A 22658-nucleotide genomic window follows, 5' to 3' on the forward strand; every position below is an offset into this window, starting at 1 on the left:
AATATACCTGGCCTTGATGTCTACCAGGTTCTCTATAGCCCACTGGTGAAGTTGAACTGTCATCACATGTAACTGCCGAGAAACTAGGCCTCCTGCTTGTTTATATAAGCTACTACTGTGGTGTTGTCTGACATCAATACCACCGAGTGTCCCTTTACTCTCTCCCTGAATTCTTGTAGAGCCAGGGGAAAGCTGCCTTTCAACTCCCAGCACGTTTATATGGAGTTCTCTGTCCTTGCAACTCCATTTTGTCTGACACCATCAACTCCTCCATATGGGCTCCCCAGCCTTCTAGTGACGCATCCGAGAACAGCAAGAGGTCTGGGGAGGAGATTGTTGAAGGGGGACACCCACTGTCAGATTGTCGTCGTCCACCCACCACAGCAAGTCTTTCCTCACTTCTGCCGACAAGGGAATTTGCTCGTACGGGGGTGATCTACTGTTGGTGACCAAAACTCCTTCTCCTCCATTGTAGGGACCGAAGGTGTAGCCTTCCTTGTGGTACTAGCTTCTCCAGGGAGGTTAGGATTCCCAGCACCACCTGCCACTGTCTTGCTGGCTGTGTCTGCTTTCCCAGAAAGGCATTCACCACTTGTTTTGCATTTCTGTACTCTTGGTCTGTTGGGAATACTTTGGCTTGTGTTGTGTCTATCACCATTCCCAGATATTCCAAACGTTGACTTGGATCCAGCTGCGACTTCTGCTGATTCACCACAATACCTAGGCTGTGACAAAGCTGCAGGAGGGCCCGCCCTGTCCCTGAGTAATTTCTCCCTGGACTTTGCTATCACCAGCCAATCGTCCAGATATCTTATCAGCCTGATCCCCTGAGCGTGCGCCCACGCCGACACGAGGGTGAACACTCTTGTAAAAAACTTGAGGAGACGTTTTGTTCAATCCGAAGCACAGGGGACTTGAACTCGAAAGCTTTCCCTTCAAGACTGAAACGCGGAGAAACTTCCTTGAAGACTGATGGACTGGGTATCTGAAAAAAGTATGCGTCCTTTTTTAGATCGACTGTCAGCATAAAAGTCTCGATTCTGACTGCTTGTAGAACCCCGTTTTCGGAGTTTCCATCTTGAAAACTGGTTTTCCTTATAAAAAAAAAAAAAACAGATTCAGCGTTGACAGGTCTATTACTGTCCTACCATCCCCACGTTGGCTTTGGTACCTCAGGAAAATCCTGCTGTAGAAGCCTTTTGTCGGACTGCATACTTGTTGCCCAGTCTCCTTTTTCCATCATCTTCTTCACTTCGTCCTGCAGAATAGTGGCCTTCTGAGATTTGTGGGCATAAGTGACGTGGGGTAATGGTTGATCTGTCAGGGGCGGGGTTATCTCGAACGGAATCAAATACCCGATCCTGAGAACATCCACCCACCCCTGCTCTCCCCGCCCCTAGTTCCTGCCACACCTTCCAGTGATTTGCCAGGCAACCCCCACTGGTGTGGCCGAGTGATGGGAGGCGCCCATCCTATCTTCTTGAGGCCTCTCCCCCTTCCCCTATTGCCCCTTCCTCTGTTGTTTCTATTGTGAAGGGCCGATGAGTTATCCTCTTTGGGAAGAGGGTCTTGTGACTCTATTAGGGATGCTATGTCTCACTGGTTTCTTTCGAGACATCTGCTGTTGTCTTCCCTCCAAAGGAATAGTTGACTGTTAGAGGTTTTCCTGACTGCCTGTTGCACCAACCTATCGTTAGTGTCCATCCTTCTTCTATCTATCGCTTCTTCCAGTATGACCTCTGGCAACAGTAGTTGCGATTCCAAGATATCCCCATTCCTCATTGCTAACAGGGAATCCAAATCCACATTGCGGCTTAGTCTAGCCAATGCTGCATCTCTCTCATTAGCAAGGATATTTGCCCAAACATTGGCACTTACGTTTGTCAGGTACGCAATCGCCTTGGACCCTGACTGTAGTAATCTAATGAACAATGGTTCATCTACTACTTTCCTTGTTTCTTCCGAGGATGCAATTTTGCGCCACTGCTGTTGACCAAAGGTCTAACCAGGACGCAGCCTGAAAGACAGAAGAAGCTGTTGCTTCTAACGTGGCAGCCTCTTGGTACGTCATCGAAGGGCACTCCATTTTAACCTGATCCAAGGTTAATCCAGGCCTTAACCTTACAACATTAGGGTTCATTTGTCTAGACAGCAAAGGGACCTTCGGTGTCGTATAATATTTCCTTTGCTTTATCATTGGAGGGGGGAATAAATTTAAATGATCTATTAGATCTTAAGGAATTATCCCTCCTGCAATCTTTGCGTTCACGTGTTGCAAGACCGATTCCGCATGGACTCGAACAAGGCAATCATACGACACCTTGGTATCCCTCTTTAGTCCAAACGCCATGTCAATTCCAGGAGGAAGCATACTGGCCGGCGTTTCTGTCTTCTCCGAAAGGCTATTGAATTGACGAATCAAATCAATAACCTCTGCATACGAGGCAGAAACTCTGGTTTTCTCCTTCCTCCGGCTCTAGTGTACCACTCTCCGCACGAGAGATGTTGTCTCGCCTCTCTCTGACAGACGGCCGGAAATTCCACGGCCGCCTGCCCACGGGCCGCGGCCTCTTGATCTTGCTGGCAGCGTTGGCCGATCCCAGATAGTCAGCAGGGAAACGAGAAACGTCTCACTCTCTCTCTGCTCACGGATCTAGAGCGAGAATCTCGTCTAGATCTCCAAGATGAAGGCTCCCTTGAGACAGAGGTAAGTTCGTCTTTATTAGCATTGGCATCGTTTTTCGAGCGTCGGCGAGCCCGGCCTCGGCCTTCTATCCAGACGGACACTGCCTTCCACGAACGTATCCGCCGAGGTTGCCAACTCTCTATTTTTCGTACTTTTAATAGGAGCTTTATCGTCCTTCGTACGTATTTTGAACAGCCTTACGGCGAAAAACTGGGCGGGACCTGCATTCCATCCTGTGCTGCAACCTTTCGCCGCCAACGTCGATTTTACCAGAGGTATCGCAGTTTTTGCGATCCGAAACTGGCAACTCCGCCTCGGCCGCTATCTCGCCGGCCGTCACCTCTCTCGCTTGTTCGGACTCTTGTGCACGGCTTCGTCTGGCAACCTTGTGCTTAATAGCCACTGATTTTCCGACCTTCTTGCTGACTTGGAAATGACAGTCTCCGTCCGAAGAAGAGGAAGAATTGATTCTTCTCCTCTTGGCCCGGGGAGGATCCGCTAGGAACTCCCGAATCCTCCTCCAACGCTTGACTGGCGCTCGTCGTGACGTTATCGGACTAGCGATGACGCCGAACTAGAGGAAGAAGACGAAGAAGGCGAATCACACTTTTTCTTTTTGTCTCTCTTATTCATTCTCTTCCTTCTATTAATCCTGTAACGTTCCTGCATTACAGTTTGGCATTTGACTGGATCAGAAGGCGTTATTAGCGTCTGTGTGCAGCGAAAAAGGCCGAGAATCGGTCGTGACGTCATCACGCCTGCCATCTCAGAGTGTGACGTATGTTGTGACGTTTCATCCCTCTCGTAGGGAGAGACTGAGAGGTTTCTGCTGGGTAACGCGCACGTTTGCTGCCAAATACTTCCCACGTTCTGCATCGCTGTAAATACTGAGTGGGATGGAGAAGCATCGGCATTAATTCCCATAAATTGCAAGCCCGGGGGATGAGGAACATTCAGCGCTGCCGGACCCTGCTGGAACCGTGACGTCATATAATGCGCAAGCAGACCATCCAAGGTTGGTACGCCTGGTAGGCCAGCGCTGACCACGTAACCCATCTAAACCTATGCGCTTGCGTAGCAGGAGCCTGGAACAAAGATGGCGGATCTCCCCTCTTACTTGCTGGGAACAAAGGAGAGTGCAAATTATTCATAAAATTACCCAAGGCCCCTCCTGACGTTTCCGATACAGAACCGCTAGGAGAAAACCGAAGGGGTATGAGACAATTCAAAAGCAGGTGGAGAAACATATGGAGCAGCCTGGTTTATTACCGATACAAAAGAAGCCGGTAAGATTTGGTCATCCAGCCAAAGATGGCGTCACCCCCCTTTCTTTTGTATTGGCTTTTCCCATAGACTTCTTCCACTGTTCCACCGACCAACCGCGACAAACAGAAACACGGGGAATTTTAGTAAAAGTCTGTACATACGGTTTTGTCCCTGCAAAACCTACTAAACAACGGTTTGGATTGGGATGGAAATCCGTCGACACCGAGGTTAGGAACCTAGACAAGGGAAGCCACTGACTCCTGGGCATTTCCTTTGTCTCCTCTTCGAAGCGGTAGACGAACCCGCTGTTGAGGCAAAATTTCTCCATCTATACCACGTATACACTCTTACCACACACTGATCACACTTGGAGAAAGAAAAGGAATGCAAAATAAAAAATGAAATGGATAAAGAACGGGCAAAACTGAAAAAACGGCTTTAAATGAGATAGACAGTAACACGTCTTATCTTAAAGGCGGTAGGGAAAAATAACTGATGGGTCACAGGTAGCCGTGGGCATTCTGGGTATACATGCCCCGTGACCTGGTATAGATGCCATTAGTCCCTGGATCTCACAAGTGTAATTTTAATTCTACCGGTTTCCAGCTTGGCGCTAGTAAATCCTAATGTTAAGACCGAAAGGTTTGTTTCGTGTATGAACAAATATATATATACTATATATATATCTGTGTGTAGGGGTGTGTGTGTGTGTGTGTGTGTGTTTAAAAAATCACTGTAGATGTACGTAACTAAGCGAATCCCACAGGAAAATGATAGCCAGAAATCCAAGCGCTTTCGTCTTTACTCAGACAAGATGTAGGGTAAAATGGAATAACGCAGTATTTCTGTAAAATACTTTCACATATGATTTTTGTAATTACAGTTATTATTATTATTACTATCATTTGAAAATAGTAATAAACTTATTATAAATGTGTACCATAAAATTCTCTCATCTCAGGAGAGAGAGAGAGAGAGAGAGAGAGAGCAGAGAGAGAGAGAGAGAGAGAGAGAGAGAGAGCACACTCCCTCCCCCCCCTGGCACATTACTTGATATATTTGACAGCTGTTGGACCTCAAGCTTGGGACCTTGTAAGTTGAGAGAAAGAAAGATGCGGTGAAGGACTGTGTTGTTTCCTTCATTCTTGCATAATTTTTTAAAATTTATAAACTAAAATCTTACTAATTCACTGTAGTATTTTCTTTAATGTATTAACTGCTCTTTACATTAACCCTTAAACGCCAAGCCGGTATTTCTGAAAGTGTCTCCCGTATGCTGGCGGCGTTCGCGAGTGATCGCCAAAGTGGAATTTTTTTTTTTTTTTTAAATCACAAGATGCTTAATTTTCAAGATTAAGAGTTCATTTTTGGCTCCTTTTTTGTCATTGCCTGAAGTTTAGTATTCAACCATCAGAAATGAAAAAAATATCATTATCATATATAAATATTGGAATATATGACAGCGCGAAAAAAATTTCATATACGTATAATTGTATACAAATCACGCTGTGAGCAAAACGGTTAAAGCTAATGAGTTAATTGTTTTTTCGTTGTATTTTACACTAAATTGTGATGATTTTGATATAAAAAATTGTAAAACGATCAAAGCAACACAAAGAAAATATTATCACAATATGATGCATGAATTCGTAACGCAAAGACGTAAGGTTTTCAAAAATTCACCATAAATCGAAATATTGTGCTAGAGACTTTCAGTTTGTTGCAAAATGAAGGTAATTGATTGAATATTACTAGACTGTAAGTGTTGCAGCTTATAATTGCAGTTTTCGACCATTTCGGTGTAGTTAAAGTTGACCAAAGGTCGAATTTTTTTCTATTTATCGGTATTTATATGAAAATATTTCAAAACTGATAAAAGCTACAAGCATGGGTTGTTTTTAGTTGTATTCTACACAAGATTGTGTACATTTTCATATATAAAACTTTATGCAACGGCTAATATAAAATGGTGCAAACATTACGACAGAAAAAATTTATTATTTTTTCGGAAGAGTTACCGCGCGGACGTAAGGAAAGAGTTTTTTCATAAATCGAAATATTGTGCTAGACTTCCAATTTGTTGCAAAATGAAGGTAATTGATTGAATATTACTAGAATATAAGAGTTTTAGCTTACAATTGCATTTTTCGACCATTTCGGTAGAGTCAAAGTTGACTGAAGGTTGAAATTTTGGCACTTATTGTTATTTATATGAAAATATTTCAAAACTGATAAAAGCTACAACCATGAGTTGTTTTTAGTTGTATTTTACATGAAATTGCACATATTTCCATATATAAAACTCTATGTAACGGCTAATATAAAATGGTGCAAAAATTATGTCAAAGTGACGAAATAATTTCTGAAATGTGTCATTGATGCTTTTTAGTGCGAGAAGAAAGAAATTTGCGCTTGCGCGCCTGGGTAACAATTGTAAACAAAACAACAGCTTGATCCGTGAACTCCCAGCATCCCTCAAGGTCCGTGATTTAAAAGTTTTCGCCAAGTAGGTTTATAACTATTTTTCCGCAAATTTTAAAAAAAACTTTTTTGTGTCGACGTTTCGTACGTCAATTCGGCAACCAACAGACAATTTTTGTCAATGTTTAATACGTCCAATCAGCGTTTAAGGGTTATTACTAATATTGGAAAATTAGTAAATCATTTACTTATCATACAAAAAACATACATCTCTGTAAGAGAGAGAATTATTATTATTATATTGTGTTATCATTTAATCTTACTAAATTTACTAATACAGTATTGATCAATATTAATATTTCAAAATTAGTAAATAATTTTTGTATTATAAAAATGTATTTAGGCATGAAAATAACATCAAAATACACTAATTAGTGATTATTTACCGTCGGAAAACCCCGCGAATAGGCGAATTCCTCACAAATAATGGGGTAGAAATGGACCGGAGAGGAATCTGTGAGTCTGCGAATACGGGGGGTCCACTGTATGGTATTCATAACCTCTCATGAATTCCATGATCTTACACGTTCTTGAAGTAGACAAAATGTCTTACTGCATGTGGCTAATATCCCCAAATAGCACCTTGACTATTAGTCACTTGAGCAGTCAGTTGACAGAAAAATTGAGGTTAGCTTCAGTGTACTGCATTCCCTGAACCTACCAAGTCTCCATAGATACCCACATTCCTCCAAAAAGTATCATGTCTGAGGAAGTGTACTCTACATCTGGTAAGTTCCCAGTGACAATGCTACAGTTCCATATCAAAAAGTATACAGTGCTCCCCCCTGAATAGTTAGAACCCGCAAATAGTTGGAACCCCTATAAAAATGCTTAAAACCTCCTATTTTGTTAGTTAAAACTCAAGAAAAACCCACTAACAATTTTTATACCTTTTTTTTTATAGTTTTATCTCAAAAAGTGCATTTTCTGACAAAATTGAAAAAAAAACAAAACAGGAATTTGTAGATATTTCTCAGAAAAATACTGCGAATAGGCGAATCTCTGCGGATAATGCGGGGAAATGTCCCTGAGAAAATCCATTAATGTGTGAGTCCGCGAATATGGGGGGATCCACTGTACTTTATAAGCCTTGTGGGAGATATAAGTTTACGATTACACAAGTTCCAAGTAGTTTGGATATAGCTGTTACAAGTAATGGGCAAATTCACCAAAATCTTATGGGTTCAATCTAAACTACAATAAATAAAAACTCAACTGACTCTGGATGTACACTATTATACATGAGCATATACTTATTCTATCAAATAACATGAACTTTAGACCTGTTTGAGAGAAGAAAAAAAAAAAAAAAAAAATAAAAAAAAAAAAAAAAAAAAAAAAAAAAAAAAAAAAAAAAAAAAAAAAAAAAAAAAAATCATACCTGCTACCCCAAAGACTCACACGCCTCCGTAATTCTTCATTATTTTTTTTTCTAATAAGAGTAGAATTTTCTCTTTATTTTCATATGTAAAGTTCTGGGAGCTCCATAAAATACATAAACACAATTAAGTCATCCTGAGTAAAGCTCTTCTCTTTGATTTTCCATCTTAAAAATGCCTTATATCTAATGTCTCAATTTCATGCTCTCCACCTATAGCACATGGTTAAAAGTACTATCTAGCATCTAAGTTCATTACCTATGGTTAAAGGATTGATCAAGCTCTTATTGGTACAAATGAATAATAACTGCAGTGCTAGTATCAATGTTTACTTTTTAAGGGATTACAAATAAAATATAAAACACAAAACTACCTAAACTAACAGACCAGTAATCTATAGTATGGCATAAAAGAAATATTTCTTACATGTGATCCTTCAGTATTTGGTGGGACATCATCTTTCTCAGCTGATCTTACTGATGCTTCAAAAGGTGCCAAGAACTGTGTAGTTTCACTGGCAAATGTTCTGAAATCAAAAGAAAATGAGTATCAAAATGTATTACTTATTTGACAAATGATTAAAAATGTAACTACTGGATCATGATCAAACCCAGTCTTGTAATTTTTTTGCATGATATTCAATAATGTTTTAATTGAATTTAAGTGAAGTTGAAACCACAGGAAATAACTATTTTTTTTTTATCAGTACTGAGACATTTGAAAATTTGGAATTCAAATGTCTACCTCTCTTCATGCTCTACAACAATGCATGGCATCATAAACATAAAAATGTGGTAAAAATGCTTTATACCAATGACTGGTTCAGTTTTTAACAATGAAAATTAAAAAAAAAAAAGATTTACTTAGGCTTACAAAGCAGTTTCTGTCTCTAAGACTAATTACTATTCAACTTGCTCAAATTCCTGCACCAATCACTTTGCAATTAGTAACATTAAAAAAAAGTTGTTTAGTTAGGGGAGCAGATATGGATATGGAATCTACGTAAATGTTTAACAAACAGAAAATCAACTGCAATTCAATACCAGTAATTCTGTGCAGTTGTACTAACAATTGGTATCTGAAGACTAAGATGATCAATCATGTTCTTTAAATAAGAGGATAAAATGCGAACCATTTCTGAAGTGTAAAAAATTACATATTGTTCAAGATACACTTAAACTATAAACAAAGTGAAATAAAAACTTTAATGGTCAAAACTATATGAAAAAACCAACAAATGTGAAACTGTCAAAACTTCTTGTTAAATACCACTATAATAATAATTCTTTGATATGCTACCATTTTAGAAGTGACATTTTTGAAAGATGTCTAAAATTGAACGTTAGGTCAAGTTAGACAAAGCGTAGATTTGTTTAGGCTAGGAACTATGGTACTTATGTGGAATAGATGCTTGCTAAAATATACATTGCTATTTATCAGAAGATCGGACCCTAAAACACCTGATAACTTGACGTTATACTCTGTCTGGCCATTTGTATGGGTTCTTCTGGAAAAATCACAACACTCTTAAAATTTACACTTATCCCCATTAGTATCCTACTTCAGCAGAAGCATAGAGTGATATGACTAAGGGACAATGCTCACCCAATATACAGTAACCTCCCCGTTAACACGAGTTCTGTTAACACGATTTCGATCTTACACGAGTTCAAAATCATACAGAAAAATTCTGTTAACACGTAATATTCGATGTTACACGATTTGAATTTTCCGCTGAGAGCAAGAGCGCGGGAGATGTGTTGAGAGTCTGACTCACCCCACCTTTCCCGCGCTCTCTCTCTCTCTCTCGCCTGCTGGCTCAGTGTGAATCCAGCCCTCGCAGTGAGAAGAGCTAATATCTAGCATTGATTAACATAATATAGTGCGTACTTTACTATGGCACCCAAGCGTCTTTTTGCCTCAAAGGAGAGTGAGGAGAGTGAATCAAAGAGGAGAAGGAAAGTTGTGACCATAGAAAAGAAGTTAGAAGTATTGAATCGCTATGATCGTGGTGAAAAAACTTCAGTTATAGTTCACGCTACGGTCTTACCGAGAGCACATTGAGGACCATAGAGGGCGAATGCTGACAAAATCAGAGCTAGTGCTGTCGCTGGTAACATCAGCTTCCTCATCAACAATGTTCCAGGGCAAGATCTTTAGAGATGGAGAGGATGGAGAAGTTACTGGCACAATGGATTCAACACCAGAACAAGGAGAATGTCCCTCTCAGCATGGCTATTATACAGGCTAAAGCCTTGAGCATTCACAATGATCTGGTAGACGAGGAGGAGAAAGACAAAGTCAAGAACTTTAATGCAAGTGCTGGATGGTCGCCAGGTTCAAAAACGATATGGCTTTCACAATCTCAAGATGACTGGGGAAGCAGCCTCTGCCGATGTAGAAGCAGCCAAGACTTATCCAGATACCCTCAAGATGATCATCGAGGAAGGTGGCTACACATCTAAGCAGATTTTTAATGTAGACGAAACTGGTCTATATTGGAAGAAACTGCCTAACCAGACTTTACATCTCGGTTGAAGAGACGACAGCACCTGGATTCAAGGCCTCCAAGGATCGACTCACTCTATTGTTTGGTGCCAATGCAGAGGGAGACTGTAAGCTGAAGCCTGCCCTCATCTATCACTTGGAAAATCCATGAGCATTGAAGGTAAGGTAAACGTCAATTATTAGCCACAAAAGTGAAGAGAAAAAGTTTCAATCTTTACACGTGTTTTTATTTATCATCGGATTTTTAATAAGTCATACGATCAAGATGAATTAAAACTTGTATTTTCATACAATAAATCACCCTGAATACGCTGGGGCTTTCAGATTTTGGATGCGTGTAATATGTGAAGAGAAAATGAAGAATATGTCTTATTATGTTGCAGTCGAAGCTGCAACGTCTTATATCGCTAATTGGCAACTCAAATCTCTTATATCGCTAATTGGCAACTCAAATCAGAGGCCGCCAAACAAACGCTCGTAGGCGCAAGAATCTACCTTAACCCTATCTATCCCCTATCCATCCAACTGACGTAGCGGTACGTAAATTTACCAACCTTTTTCGTACGTGTGGTAGGGGCATTTTTTTTTTTTTTTTTTTTCGGACAAGTAGCGATTTCCATAGGCTAGATCATACCTTGGACCGTGTATCTCAGGTATCAATACGCCAGCAAAGTAGTTTCTTTACTGCGCATGCTCAAATCCCTGGCATAGTAAAATTCTCACAATGAAATCAGCTGATCGCACCTACCCATTCCCTCTCAGTGAAAATGAAACTGTTACCGTATCCAATGAAACTGTTACCGTATCCAAACCCATTTTTCTTGACTTATTCGTTTTCCATTGATTTATATGTCGATATTTAGGGAATTTTATTGACTTTCTCATAAAAAATAATTCATTCTCGCCTGACTTTCATAGTTTGGGTTTTAGGAACGAAAATATAAAAAAAGTAAATAATTTTTTTTTTTTTTATTTTTTTTTTTTGTTATTAACTCACATTTTTTTCGCATTTAGAGTTAAATGAATCGACTATAATTCTGTTTGTTCTTGTGTCTTCGCAGGGCTATGTCAAGACCTTCCTACCCTGCTATTGGTATTCGAACAAAAAAGGATGGATGACGGGAAGCATTTTAAGGATTACGTTGGAAAATTGGAAAAAGAATTAGAGCTTTACTGAGAAGGAAGAGATTCCATTCAAGATTCTGCTCATCTTGGATAATGCGCCCAGCCATCCTCCGTCAATAGAAAATTTATCCAGCAACATCCAGTTCGCTTTCTTGCCACCAAACACCACTTCATTGCTTCAGCCATGTGACCAAGGAATTATCAAAACTTTCAAGTCTTATTATCTTCGTTCGACCCTGAACTGACATGGTTTGCGAGGACACAAAAAGATAAGATGGACTGTGAAAGGAATATTGGAAGCAGTTTACCATCAAAGATGCTCTCTGTTTTATTAAAGAATCTTGGGAGAAAGTGCCAAGGAAATGTCCTGGATGGGGTTTGGAAACAGCTGTGTCCTCATTGGTGTATGATTTCGTCGGGCTTTGACATCAGTGAAAATATTCACAAAGCTAGCAAGAATGTCTTGTCAAGGCAAAGGAAGCTGGGTCGATGAACTTGAAGAAAAAGATATGAAGAACTGCTTTGAATCACACCGAGAGGAATTGACAAACGAAGAACTCTTGGAGATGGAGAAGCTACAAAATGCAGAGTTGGAGGCAGTTGCATCACGGCCTACAGCACCCACCCCAGAGCCTGAGCGAATTCTCAACAAAAAGTGATCTTGAGGGGAAGCGCTGTCATCCATACGAGGAGCATTAGACATCCTAGAAGCCAAGGATCCCAACATAATCCAACAGGGAGGCTACAATAGCTAGAAAGGTGATGTCAGAACTAAACTGCTACACAGTAATGCTAGAACAAAACGAAGAAGAAAACAACACAAACAAAACTCAGCCAGTTTTTTATAAAAAAAAAAAAACAGTTCTGGTTGAGGGAAGAGAGAAGGGTGAGGAGAGAGAGGGGGCCGCCGGAAAAGGACAGTGGAGTGAGGAGGGAGGGGGGGTGGGGAGGGAGACGGGGGTGAGAAGAGAGCGCGGGCCGAGGAAGGACAGTCGAGTGAGGAGGGAGAGGGGGGTGAGCGTGGGAACTGGAGTGATGCGTCATAGTGTTTATACTAAGTTTACGTGCGTTACAACTACGTATGTACTGAACAGTATTTTCTTAAATAAATACAACTAGGGTAAGAATGTGTGTTTTATTGTTTCTGTGACCTTTAAATATATAAATAAAGTGTTTTTTCCTGGCAAAAATCCAAAATAGATTAAGTTTCCCATTGCCCTGGAACGTTAACCCCCTTATTTCCATTATTTCTTATGGAGAAATACTTCCCTGTTAACACGAATTCGGCTAACACGACATCTCCAGGAACGTAACCCTCGTGTTAACGGGGAGGTTACTGTACAAGCTTTAAGTAATGATATTACTGTAAAGATGTATAAAGTATGTACATATTTTAAACTCTTATTCAACATGTTAGCGTATTTCGAGGCAGAGGACGAAGCATCCCCTGCAGATTGCACACGGGAAGGAGCACTAAAACTGCCTGAAACAACAGCACTCTCGGGAACACGTCCACGTTGTTCCTCCCTCGTAGGCGAAGGGAGGGCAAAGTCCTTAGCCTTCCAACGCTTGATATGCCGATGGGGCGTAGAGGGGGGAAGAGGGAGAGGAAGACAGCACTGGTTCTTATGCGCACTCTTCTCAGGAGGTGGGGACGAAGCAACACGTTTCCTACCAGTCCTCCCAACCGATAAGGAAGCCAACTTCACATCCAAAACAGAGTCCAACCTCTGAAGCACTGCCCGGCATATGACCTCAGACTAATGTGCCAGAGAAGTCTCCGATGACAAGGAAGGGAGATGTAGCAAACTGGGCGGCAGGGATGATGTCATGACTGAGAAAGGCATATCAGAGGAGACAGACGACTGGGAGAGACGTCATCGATGTGAGTGACTTCACAAGTGGTGGTGACGCCACGGCTTCCCCTCGGTGCAAGGGGGAATCAGACACCACTGGCGGAGGAATACACAAAGATGGATCCTGTGACGTAATCAACGGGGCTGATGCCACAGCGTCACTCCGACTTGAAGAAGCGGCAGCAGACACTGGCAGAGCAATACAAGATGGCTGACTTCTGCTACCCACGAAGACAAGGCCGGGAGGAGGGGGGGGATGGCTGGGGGGGGGGGGTGCAAGCCTCCACAATATGCGCTAGCAACCCCTCCAAGGACGGGGTACCCCCTAGCCTGAGCGTCTTCCAAATCGCCACCATTTTGGACGCCTCCAACTCTGGAAGAGAAGAGATTGATGAAAAAGCCTCACCCTTCTCAGGAATCAAATAAACTCCCAAGCAAGGAGGGCCTACATTACAAACATTAGCCTGGTGGCCTCCGAATATTCCCATTGACGAATCAATGGAAGAAAAGGAAAAAGGAGATGCAGAAACAATGCTACAATGGGGGCTGACTACTGCAAGAGACGAAACGATAACACGGGAAGAGGCCGAAAAAAAAAACCTCCCCAAGTAGGAAGAGTCGAAACCCTCCAATGTCCTCTGCCATTAAAACGACCTCAAAGCTCTTAGGCTATGCCCGCCATTCCGTCCAAGGATTTGTGATTAGTACCAAAAATTAGAACGCACCTACTGCACGTTATGTGAGGGTCAGTCGTTGCCAAAGCCAGAAAACGAGAACACGGAAAACCTGGAACTCTGGGGCACATACGCTGACGCTGAGGAGAAAATGAAGCCATAATATCAGCCAAACACACACACACTAAACACAAGCAAAATGGGCAATGAACCAGGAAAAGGCCAAATGAGGTTAACACGACTCTCGCCCAGGCATTCAAAGAAAAGACTGGCATAGCAGCATTGTCCTTGATCAATCCTCACCCGAGCTTACGCAATGCGTTTGCCAGATATCACAAGATTCCTTGCTTTCATTTGCTTTTTAACCGGATCCAGCTACGCACTAGAAATTATCCTATTGTTAAGACCGAAGGTTTGTTCGCGTATGAACAATCTGATGGCACATAAACTTTGAATGAAGTAATTCAAAGGTTTTCATTGTTATACCATAAAAATTTCTCAATTAGTGTACTCCAATTTTGATGCAATTCATCTAAAATTAAGGACAAACTTACTTGTTAAAGGCGGAGGTATCAGAAACATTTCTACGATGGACCCGTGGATGTTGTGGGAATGTGGGAGATGCCTGTGAGGGTTGGTTCTGCTGCTGCTGTTGTTGCTGCTGATGACTAAGCGCAGCAGTATCACTCTCACACTTGACCAACCCTGAAGTTCCACTCACCCCTCCAGGCACTGAACTTGTTGCACCAGGGACAATGGCAGCCCCACCACCAATGGACCCCTGGCTTAATGAGAGAGACTGGGGACCACTACCGATACTTCCTGAGGGAGGGAGGAATAATCCCTCTACACTGCTACTCATGGAGTGAGGACCACACATACCGACGTCCCCCTCACCTTCCCGAAATGGATCTGGGTAGCCTGATGGTGAAAGATATTATATGACAGCAAACAAAATACAAAGGGTAAAAAGGAAAATACAACATAAAATAATGACTTAAAAATTACTACAAATAAAATAAAGCAAAATTACATATGTACAACTCAACAAAATTCCTTTCATATGAGTAAAATCATAAATCACAACTGAGAAACTATTTTCATACTTTCGCATATAATATAAACTAGTAGCTCAACTTAATGCAATTCAACATACTGGATACATCTGAGATTGGAAAAATAGTCTGGTAAGCATGCTTTAACCCTCTTATGCCGACTGGACGTATTTTACGTCGACATTTTTTCGTATCCCGTGTGCCGATTCTGGAAGTAGTTTTTACGTCGACTTACAAAAGTTTTTTTTTGTTTTTTTTTAAATTTGCAGAAAATACTACCTTAATAGGCCTACCAGCCTAAAACTTTTTGAATCAGGCGCCTTGGGGGATGCTGGAGCTTCACGGATCAAGGTGTTGTTTTGTTTACAATAGTTTACGCAGGCAGCGCAGTGCGCGAATTTCTTTCTTGCCGCACTAAAAAGAAAAAAAAAAGTATCTGTGGGGGGGACGGGGGACATCTTCGGAAATTATTTCGTCACTTTGACATAATTTTTTGTACCATTGTAAATTAGCCGTTACATGAAGTATTATAAATGAAAATGTGCGCATTTTTATGTAGAATACAACAATAAAATACTCATGATTGTAGCTTTTATCAGTTTTGAGATATTTTCATATAAATAACGATAATTGCCAAAATTTCAACCTTCGGTCAACTTTGACTACCGAAATGGTCGAAAAACGCAATTGTAAGCTAAAACTCTTATATTTTAGTAATATTGTTTTAGTAATATTCAATCATTTACCTAAATTTTGCAACTAATTGGAAGTCTAAAAAAACTAGCACAATATTTTGATTTATGGTGTGGGAATTTATGAAAAACTTTTTCCTTACGTCCGCGCGGTAACTCTGCGGTAACATGCGATTGTGGTAATGTTTGCACCATTTTTAAAATTAGCCATTATATAAAAGTTTTATATATGGAAATGTGCGCAATTTCATGCACAATACAACTAAAAACAACCCATGGTTGTAGCTTTTATCAGTTTTGGGATATTTTCTTATAAATAATGATAATTGCCAAAATTTCAACCTTCGGTCAACTTTGACTCTACCAAATTGTCGAAAACGCAATTGTAAGCTAAACTGTTTATATTCTAGTAATATTCAAGCATTTACCTTCATTTTGCAACAAATTGGAAGTCTCTAGCACAATATTTCGATTTATGGTGAATTTATAAAAAAAAAATAACATTTTCTTTACGTCCGCGCGTAACACTTCCGAAAAATCATACGTGCGATTGTCGTAATGTTTGCACCATTTTAAAATTAGCCGTTACATAAAGTTTTATATATGAAAATGTGCACAATTTCATGTAGAATACAACCAAAAAATAATTGAAGGTTTGTAGCTTTTCTCATTTTGAAATATTTGCTATAAATCATGATAAATAGAAAAAAAAAACCACGTTCGGTCAACTTTGACTCTACCGAAATGGTCGAAAAAACGCAATTGTAAGCTAAAACTCTTACAGTCTAGTCATATTCAGTCATTTATCTTCATCTTGAAACAAATTCGAAGTCTCTAGCAAAATATTTAGATTTATGGTGAATAAAAAAAAATAAAAAAAATCTTTTCCTTCCCTCCGCGCGAGGATTCTCCACCACAAATCTCCGTAATGCGTACATCCCATTCTCGGAATATTTGCTCCATTTCATATAGGCATTTCATAAAAGTTTATATATGAAAATGTGGGCAATTTTATGTAGAATAAAACAAAAAATATTTGAAGGTTGTAGCATTATTTTCCGAAATAATTGCATATAGAAAAATATATATATTCGACATTCGGTCAACTTTACTCGTCAGATATGATCAAAAACTGCAATTGTAAGCTAATACTCTTACAGTATAGTAATATTCAATCATTTGTCTTCATTTTGAAAGAAATTGGAAGTCTCTAGGACAATATTTAGATTATGGTGAATTTTTGAAAAAATATTAGTTTACGTCCGTGCGTTTACGAATTCATGCATTATTTTGTGATAATATTTTTCTCTGTGTTGGTTATATAGTTTTACAATGTGTTTATATACCAAAATGATTGCAATTTAGTGTACATTACAACGGAAAAAAAAAGTTCACTTGTTACCTTTAACCGTTTTGCGCACAGCGCGATTGAATACAATTAATATATGAAATTTTGTTTTTTGCGCTATCATATATCGCATTATTTATATATGATAATGATAATTTTTTTCATTTCTGATGGTTGCATACTAAACTTCAGGCAATGTCAAAAAAAGGAGCCAAAAATGAACTCTTAATCTTGAAAAAACTAAGCGCGCTGTGATTTTTTGAAAAAAATATTTTTTCCGCTTCCGCGCTCACTCCGAAACCCCTCCGGCATACGGGAGACAATTTTTTATTTACCGCTCCGGCGTAAGAAGGTTAACAGAGGATATTGAAATGTGTGTGACTGCCTAACACTGTAAAGTGGCTTTCTTTCCTTCAAGGGTGATTGACACATCACACCCCAATTTTTCATCTTTCTTCCACCCACTTGAATATTTTAAGTGTGTTTATCTGCCTTGTGTAAGGAGACTTACTTGCCTTTGAGTGTGTTTTCACTGTGACAAATTTCCTCTTTTTATGAGTGTGTTTTCACTGTGACAAATTTCCTCTTTTTATGAGTGTGTTTTCACTGTGACAAATTTCCTCTTTTCTTTGAATGAATTTGAAATCATACTAGTAATGCTAAGTTCTTCTTTAATAATTAATATAATAATCTTTTAAAAGAAGACTTATTCGATCCTGTAGACCTTATAAAGGGCATCCATTTTTTTGGCACATTTCTGGGGTAAATTTTATTTACTTACACAAGTCCAATCAAACATTTTTTTTATGTCACCTTTTGTATAAATATTATATATATTTTAAATTCCACCCAATCCTAATGTAAGAGATATCTAGTTTCCCAAATTGCTCATTTAAGAAACCATAAAAGTCTAAGCTCAAGATATTGGGTTTATATAAAATATGGGCCTAGCTGTAGCAAAGGAGAGCCAATGGGCTAGGTAACGCTTCAAATAAGTTGATAAGACATTCAAAGTTTAAAACTTATTTGGTTTGGTTGTTGTGCATTTATCATTGTAACACTTTATATATTGTGATATCTAGTAAATTTTTGGTCAAAATAAACTTGTATTTTAATGAATAAAATTCCATATTTAAATTTTATTTTGTATTCTTATTGTAGGAACATTTTTTTCCATATAAAAACAATCTTACTTTACAGCATCTGTATGTAGTGTCATTTCTCGTACTAAGAACTTACGATTGTACTATATGTAACTTGAAATTCATTCTTGTTAGTTAACATTGGGCCCTGACCCATCTGGAAAATGAACTTCCAAAGAATAAGAATAAATTTGTTTGAACAAAATAAATGGGCATGACATTCATTATTAAACAGATCTGGCAACATTTTGAAAACAGTTTTCATTTCATTTTGTAAGAAAAAGAAAAATGTAGCACAAATGGGAAAAACATGACCTACTACTGTAAAGAATAATTCAGAAAAAACACACCTACACTAGACTACCTCAGAAGGGTCACTATGCAGCAAATTATGCAGAACATAGAAGTTCACAACCTGATCTTTATGAGGAATACATCCACACTAAAAATTACAGTGTAAAAGAAATGTACAGAGCAGAGATGACAGGCCAGTTACCTTGGAAACAAAGAAGCCACTTTCAAGTGTTCTGTGTGTGTATTGGTTGATCATTGTGTCCAGTGCACTGACCACACGACTATTAAATACTACTATATATATATATGTATATATATATGTATATATATGTATATGTATATATATATATGTATATGTATATATATATATATAGTATATGTATATGTATATGTATATATATATATATATATATATATAGTATATATTATATATATATATATATGTATATATATATAATATACAGGCAATCCCCAGTTATCGGCAGTCCAGTTTTATGGCGTTTGCCTAGCGGCATAGAATCAGCGATTTTTGGCAGCATAATGTGCTGATCTCTGGTTATTGGCATTGATGATAAAGTTATGGCGCCAATACAAACCTAACGGAAGTGCCATTAACCAGTTATCTGTGCCAAAATCTGGTCACTGGCACCTTAAGTGCCATAAATCGCCAAGCTTCAGCTAATGGTGATTTTCGCTCAGCATCAAACCCATTGGAATGGAACCCTGTCGATAACCAGGATATACCTCAGTAAGGATTAGGAATATGAGTTGTCAACAATGAACTCATATTTTGCATTTGCTTCTTGCTAACAAGTAGCTATTTGGATTATATCTGAAAGCATTGTAGAATGTGATGGATTTGTATATGCTAGCCATCTGCATTTACTTTTTCCTTAACTTGGCTTCTTGCCTTCAACAATTAAGTTTTGTGATGCATGTTTTATGTCTTTGGGTGTATCTTTGGGTGCACATCAGTGGCATGAAGGCCTTCTGTTGTGTGAATTCAGATTTTTACATTATGGTTGAAGGGATTTTCTTCTGATATTTTTTTTTTACAGAATTGAAACCACCTTCTTATAAAAATAAGAAAATCCCCAAAATTTTGAAGTATGAAGTTTGTGCAAATTTTTTATTTTTGCATTTATAAAAAGTTAGTCCCAATGTTGTTTTTCAATTTAATATCAGTGGATATATGAAATAATATGGAAAATTCACTTACTTCTTGAGAAATAGTTGTTTTTTCTTTGAAATTAAAGTTTTCAGAAAATAGCAAATAAGAACAATTTATTTTTTAAGTACTACTCCACTAAAACTATTGAAGGTAGGAAGTAATTTTTGTATGTAAATTGTAAGTAAATCTTCTCATAGAAGGAATTTAATTACGTAATTTTGACATTTTTAATGATCATTACCAAAAACCGATATGTCTTGAGCACAGAAAAAATAAAAATCATGTACAGGCAGTACCCCGGTTACGACGGGGGTTCCGTTCTTAAGACACGTCGTAACCCGAAAATCGTTTAAGCCGGAACGACGTTGTTGAAAACATGTCCACAGGGAATATTTCCACTAATTTGCAATTTTTCTTAGGGCCCTTTCTCTAAAATTATCACTAATTTACTTTTTTCGTGTGCAACACTGTGTATTCATAAATTACTGTATATTTTCATTAAAATACAAGAGAGAGAGAGAGAGAAAGAGAGAGCGCATTGCAACTTGTAGCACCAGTACGGTATAAAGGAGGTTTATATTTGTTTAAATAACTGAAATTATCAATAAACATTTTACATACTAGTGCCATAAAAATTCTTTCATCTCGGTAAGAGAGAGAGCGCGAGAGAGAGAGTGTTCATCTCTCTCTGTTCTCTCAAAAAATACTTATAACGCTTCCAGCGAAAGAGGGAGGGAGTTACCACTATGACACATTATTATCTTGTGTGGCAAAAAACAGAGAGAGAGAGAGAGAGAGAGAGAGAGAGAGAGAGAGAGAGAGAGAGAGAGTTAACCTTAATTAAAAGTGACATGGATAGATTAGTATTGTATTTCTTTAAAATATTATCACATGAATTTTGTAATTACAGTTATTATTATTATTTGAAAGTATTAAAAACAAATAGTTAACAAGTACATAAAAAATCTCGAGTCTCAGTAAATGAGAGAGAGAGAGAGAGAGAGAGAGAGAGAGAGAGAGAGAGAGAGAGAGAGAGAGGGGGGGGGGGGGGGGGGGGGGGGGGGGGGGGGGGGGGGGGGGGGGGAATTTCATGAGCACTTCCCCCTCCTGGCTGTCACAGAACTTGATATATCTGACAGTTTTAGTACCTGGAGTTAGAAAAAGGTTACTGGAAGAAGACTGGGATTTCCTTCATTCTTCCATAATTTTATAAATATATAAGCTAAAATCTTACTAATTCACTATGGTATTTTCTTTAATGAATTTATATTATTGCTGTATAAATTAATATTAATATTTGAAAATAGTAAATCATTTATTTATCATACAAAAAAACATACTACATCTTTGTAGTAGAGAGAGAGAGAGAGAGAGAGAGAGAGAATTATTATTTTTATTATGTGATATCATTTCAACTTATTAAACTTACTAATACAGTATTAATCAAAATTAATATTTGAAAATTAGTAAATCATTTTTGTATTATAAAAATTTATTTAGTCATGAAAATAAATTTTTATAATAGTGATTATTTTCGTCAGAAAATACAAAGAGAGAGAGAGAGAGAGAGAGAGAGAGACGAGAGAGAGAGAGAGAGAGAGAAACTATGGTTTTTTATATCCAAATCTAAGTAGAGTATAAATTCTTACTAATTCACTATGGTATTTCTTTAATGAATTTATATTATTGCTGTATAAATTAATATTAATATTTGAAAATAGTAAATCATTTACTTTATCATACACATACTACAATCTTTGTAGTAGAGAGAGAGAGAGCAGAGAGAGAGAGAGAGAGAGAGAGAGAGAGAATTATTATTTTATTATGTGATATCATCAACATTATTAAACTTACTAATACAGTATTAATCAAAATTAATATTTGAAAATTAGTAAATCATTTTTGTAATTATTATAAAAAATTTATTTAGTCATGAAAATAAATTTTTATAATAGTGATTATTTTCGTCAGAAAATACAAAGAGAGAGAGAGAGAGAAGAGAGAGAGAGAGAGAGAGAGAGAGAGAGAGAGAGAGAGAGAGAGAAGAGAGAGAGAGACGAGAGAGAGAGAGAGAGAAACTATGGTTTTTATATCCAAATCTAAGTAGAGTATAAATGGATTCTTTAAGTGAAATAATGTTTCAATGATATTTTGCTGTTTTGTATTAAAGGATATGTATACTGTTTGAGAATGCGTTCCTTATCCTTGACTTTGGTTACCATACAGTTTAATAGCGTAAATTAATTAATGCGCCCTCCGCTCAGAAACTAGTTCTGCGTATGAGGTATCGTTAAAAAGCATAAAAAAACAAAACCGTCGTAACCTTGGAATTTTTGCGTTGTAATCTAACCAGAAACTTAGTTTTGTTAATTATGTATACTGGAAACAAGCAATGATTTTTTCATTATTTGCGCTTCTGAACTGTTATAAACTGCGCATCCCAAGCTAGTGTATTCATTCGCTCGGAAACTAGTTCTGCATATGAGGCGTCACTAAAAAAATTTAAAAAATATGACATAAAAAGTGTCAAAAATCATCATAACCTCAAAATTTTTGTTGTAATCTAACCAAAAATTTATTTTTATTAATATACTGTGTGCTAAACTATAAAGGATTCTTATCATAGTATGCATTTTTTTTTTTAAAAGCGTCGTTAACTCGGAGCGTCGGAAGGCGTCAGCGTCGTAACCTCGGAACAAGCGTCGTAACCCAGGCCGGATTTTTCAATGAATATTTAAGAAAAAGCGTCGTAACCTCAGAACGTCGTAAGCCGGAGCCGTCGTAACCCGGGGACCGCCTGTATATGTATATATATGTATATATATATATATATATAATATATATATATATATATATATATATATATATATATATATATTTATATACAGGCAGTCCCGGGTTACAACGGGTTCGGCTTATGACGTTCCAAGGTTAAGGAACCTTTCAATTATATTCATCAGAAATTATTTCCAGTGTTACGA

The 22658-nt window shown here is 38.2% G+C and overlaps 1 protein-coding gene across 3 annotated transcripts in view; it reads right to left on the minus strand.

Annotated features, from left to right (window-relative positions):
• The window catches only part of LOC135200861 (uncharacterized), a 167942-nt gene that overhangs the window by 77747 nt on the left and 67537 nt on the right, over positions 1-22658 (minus strand). For all 3 annotated transcript variants that reach the window (XM_064229569.1, XM_064229568.1, XM_064229567.1), the window contains 2 exons: positions 14530-14896; positions 8239-8338 (listed from right to left, as the gene is read on the minus strand). In XM_064229569.1, coding sequence (XP_064085639.1) covers positions 8239-8338; positions 14530-14896 — 467 coding nt within the window. The remainder of the gene's footprint in view (positions 1-8238; positions 8339-14529; positions 14897-22658) is intronic.

Source organism: Macrobrachium nipponense, chromosome 27 (assembly GCF_015104395.2).
Source record: "Macrobrachium nipponense isolate FS-2020 chromosome 27, ASM1510439v2, whole genome shotgun sequence".
Taxonomy (NCBI): Eukaryota; Metazoa; Arthropoda; class Malacostraca; order Decapoda; family Palaemonidae; genus Macrobrachium; species Macrobrachium nipponense.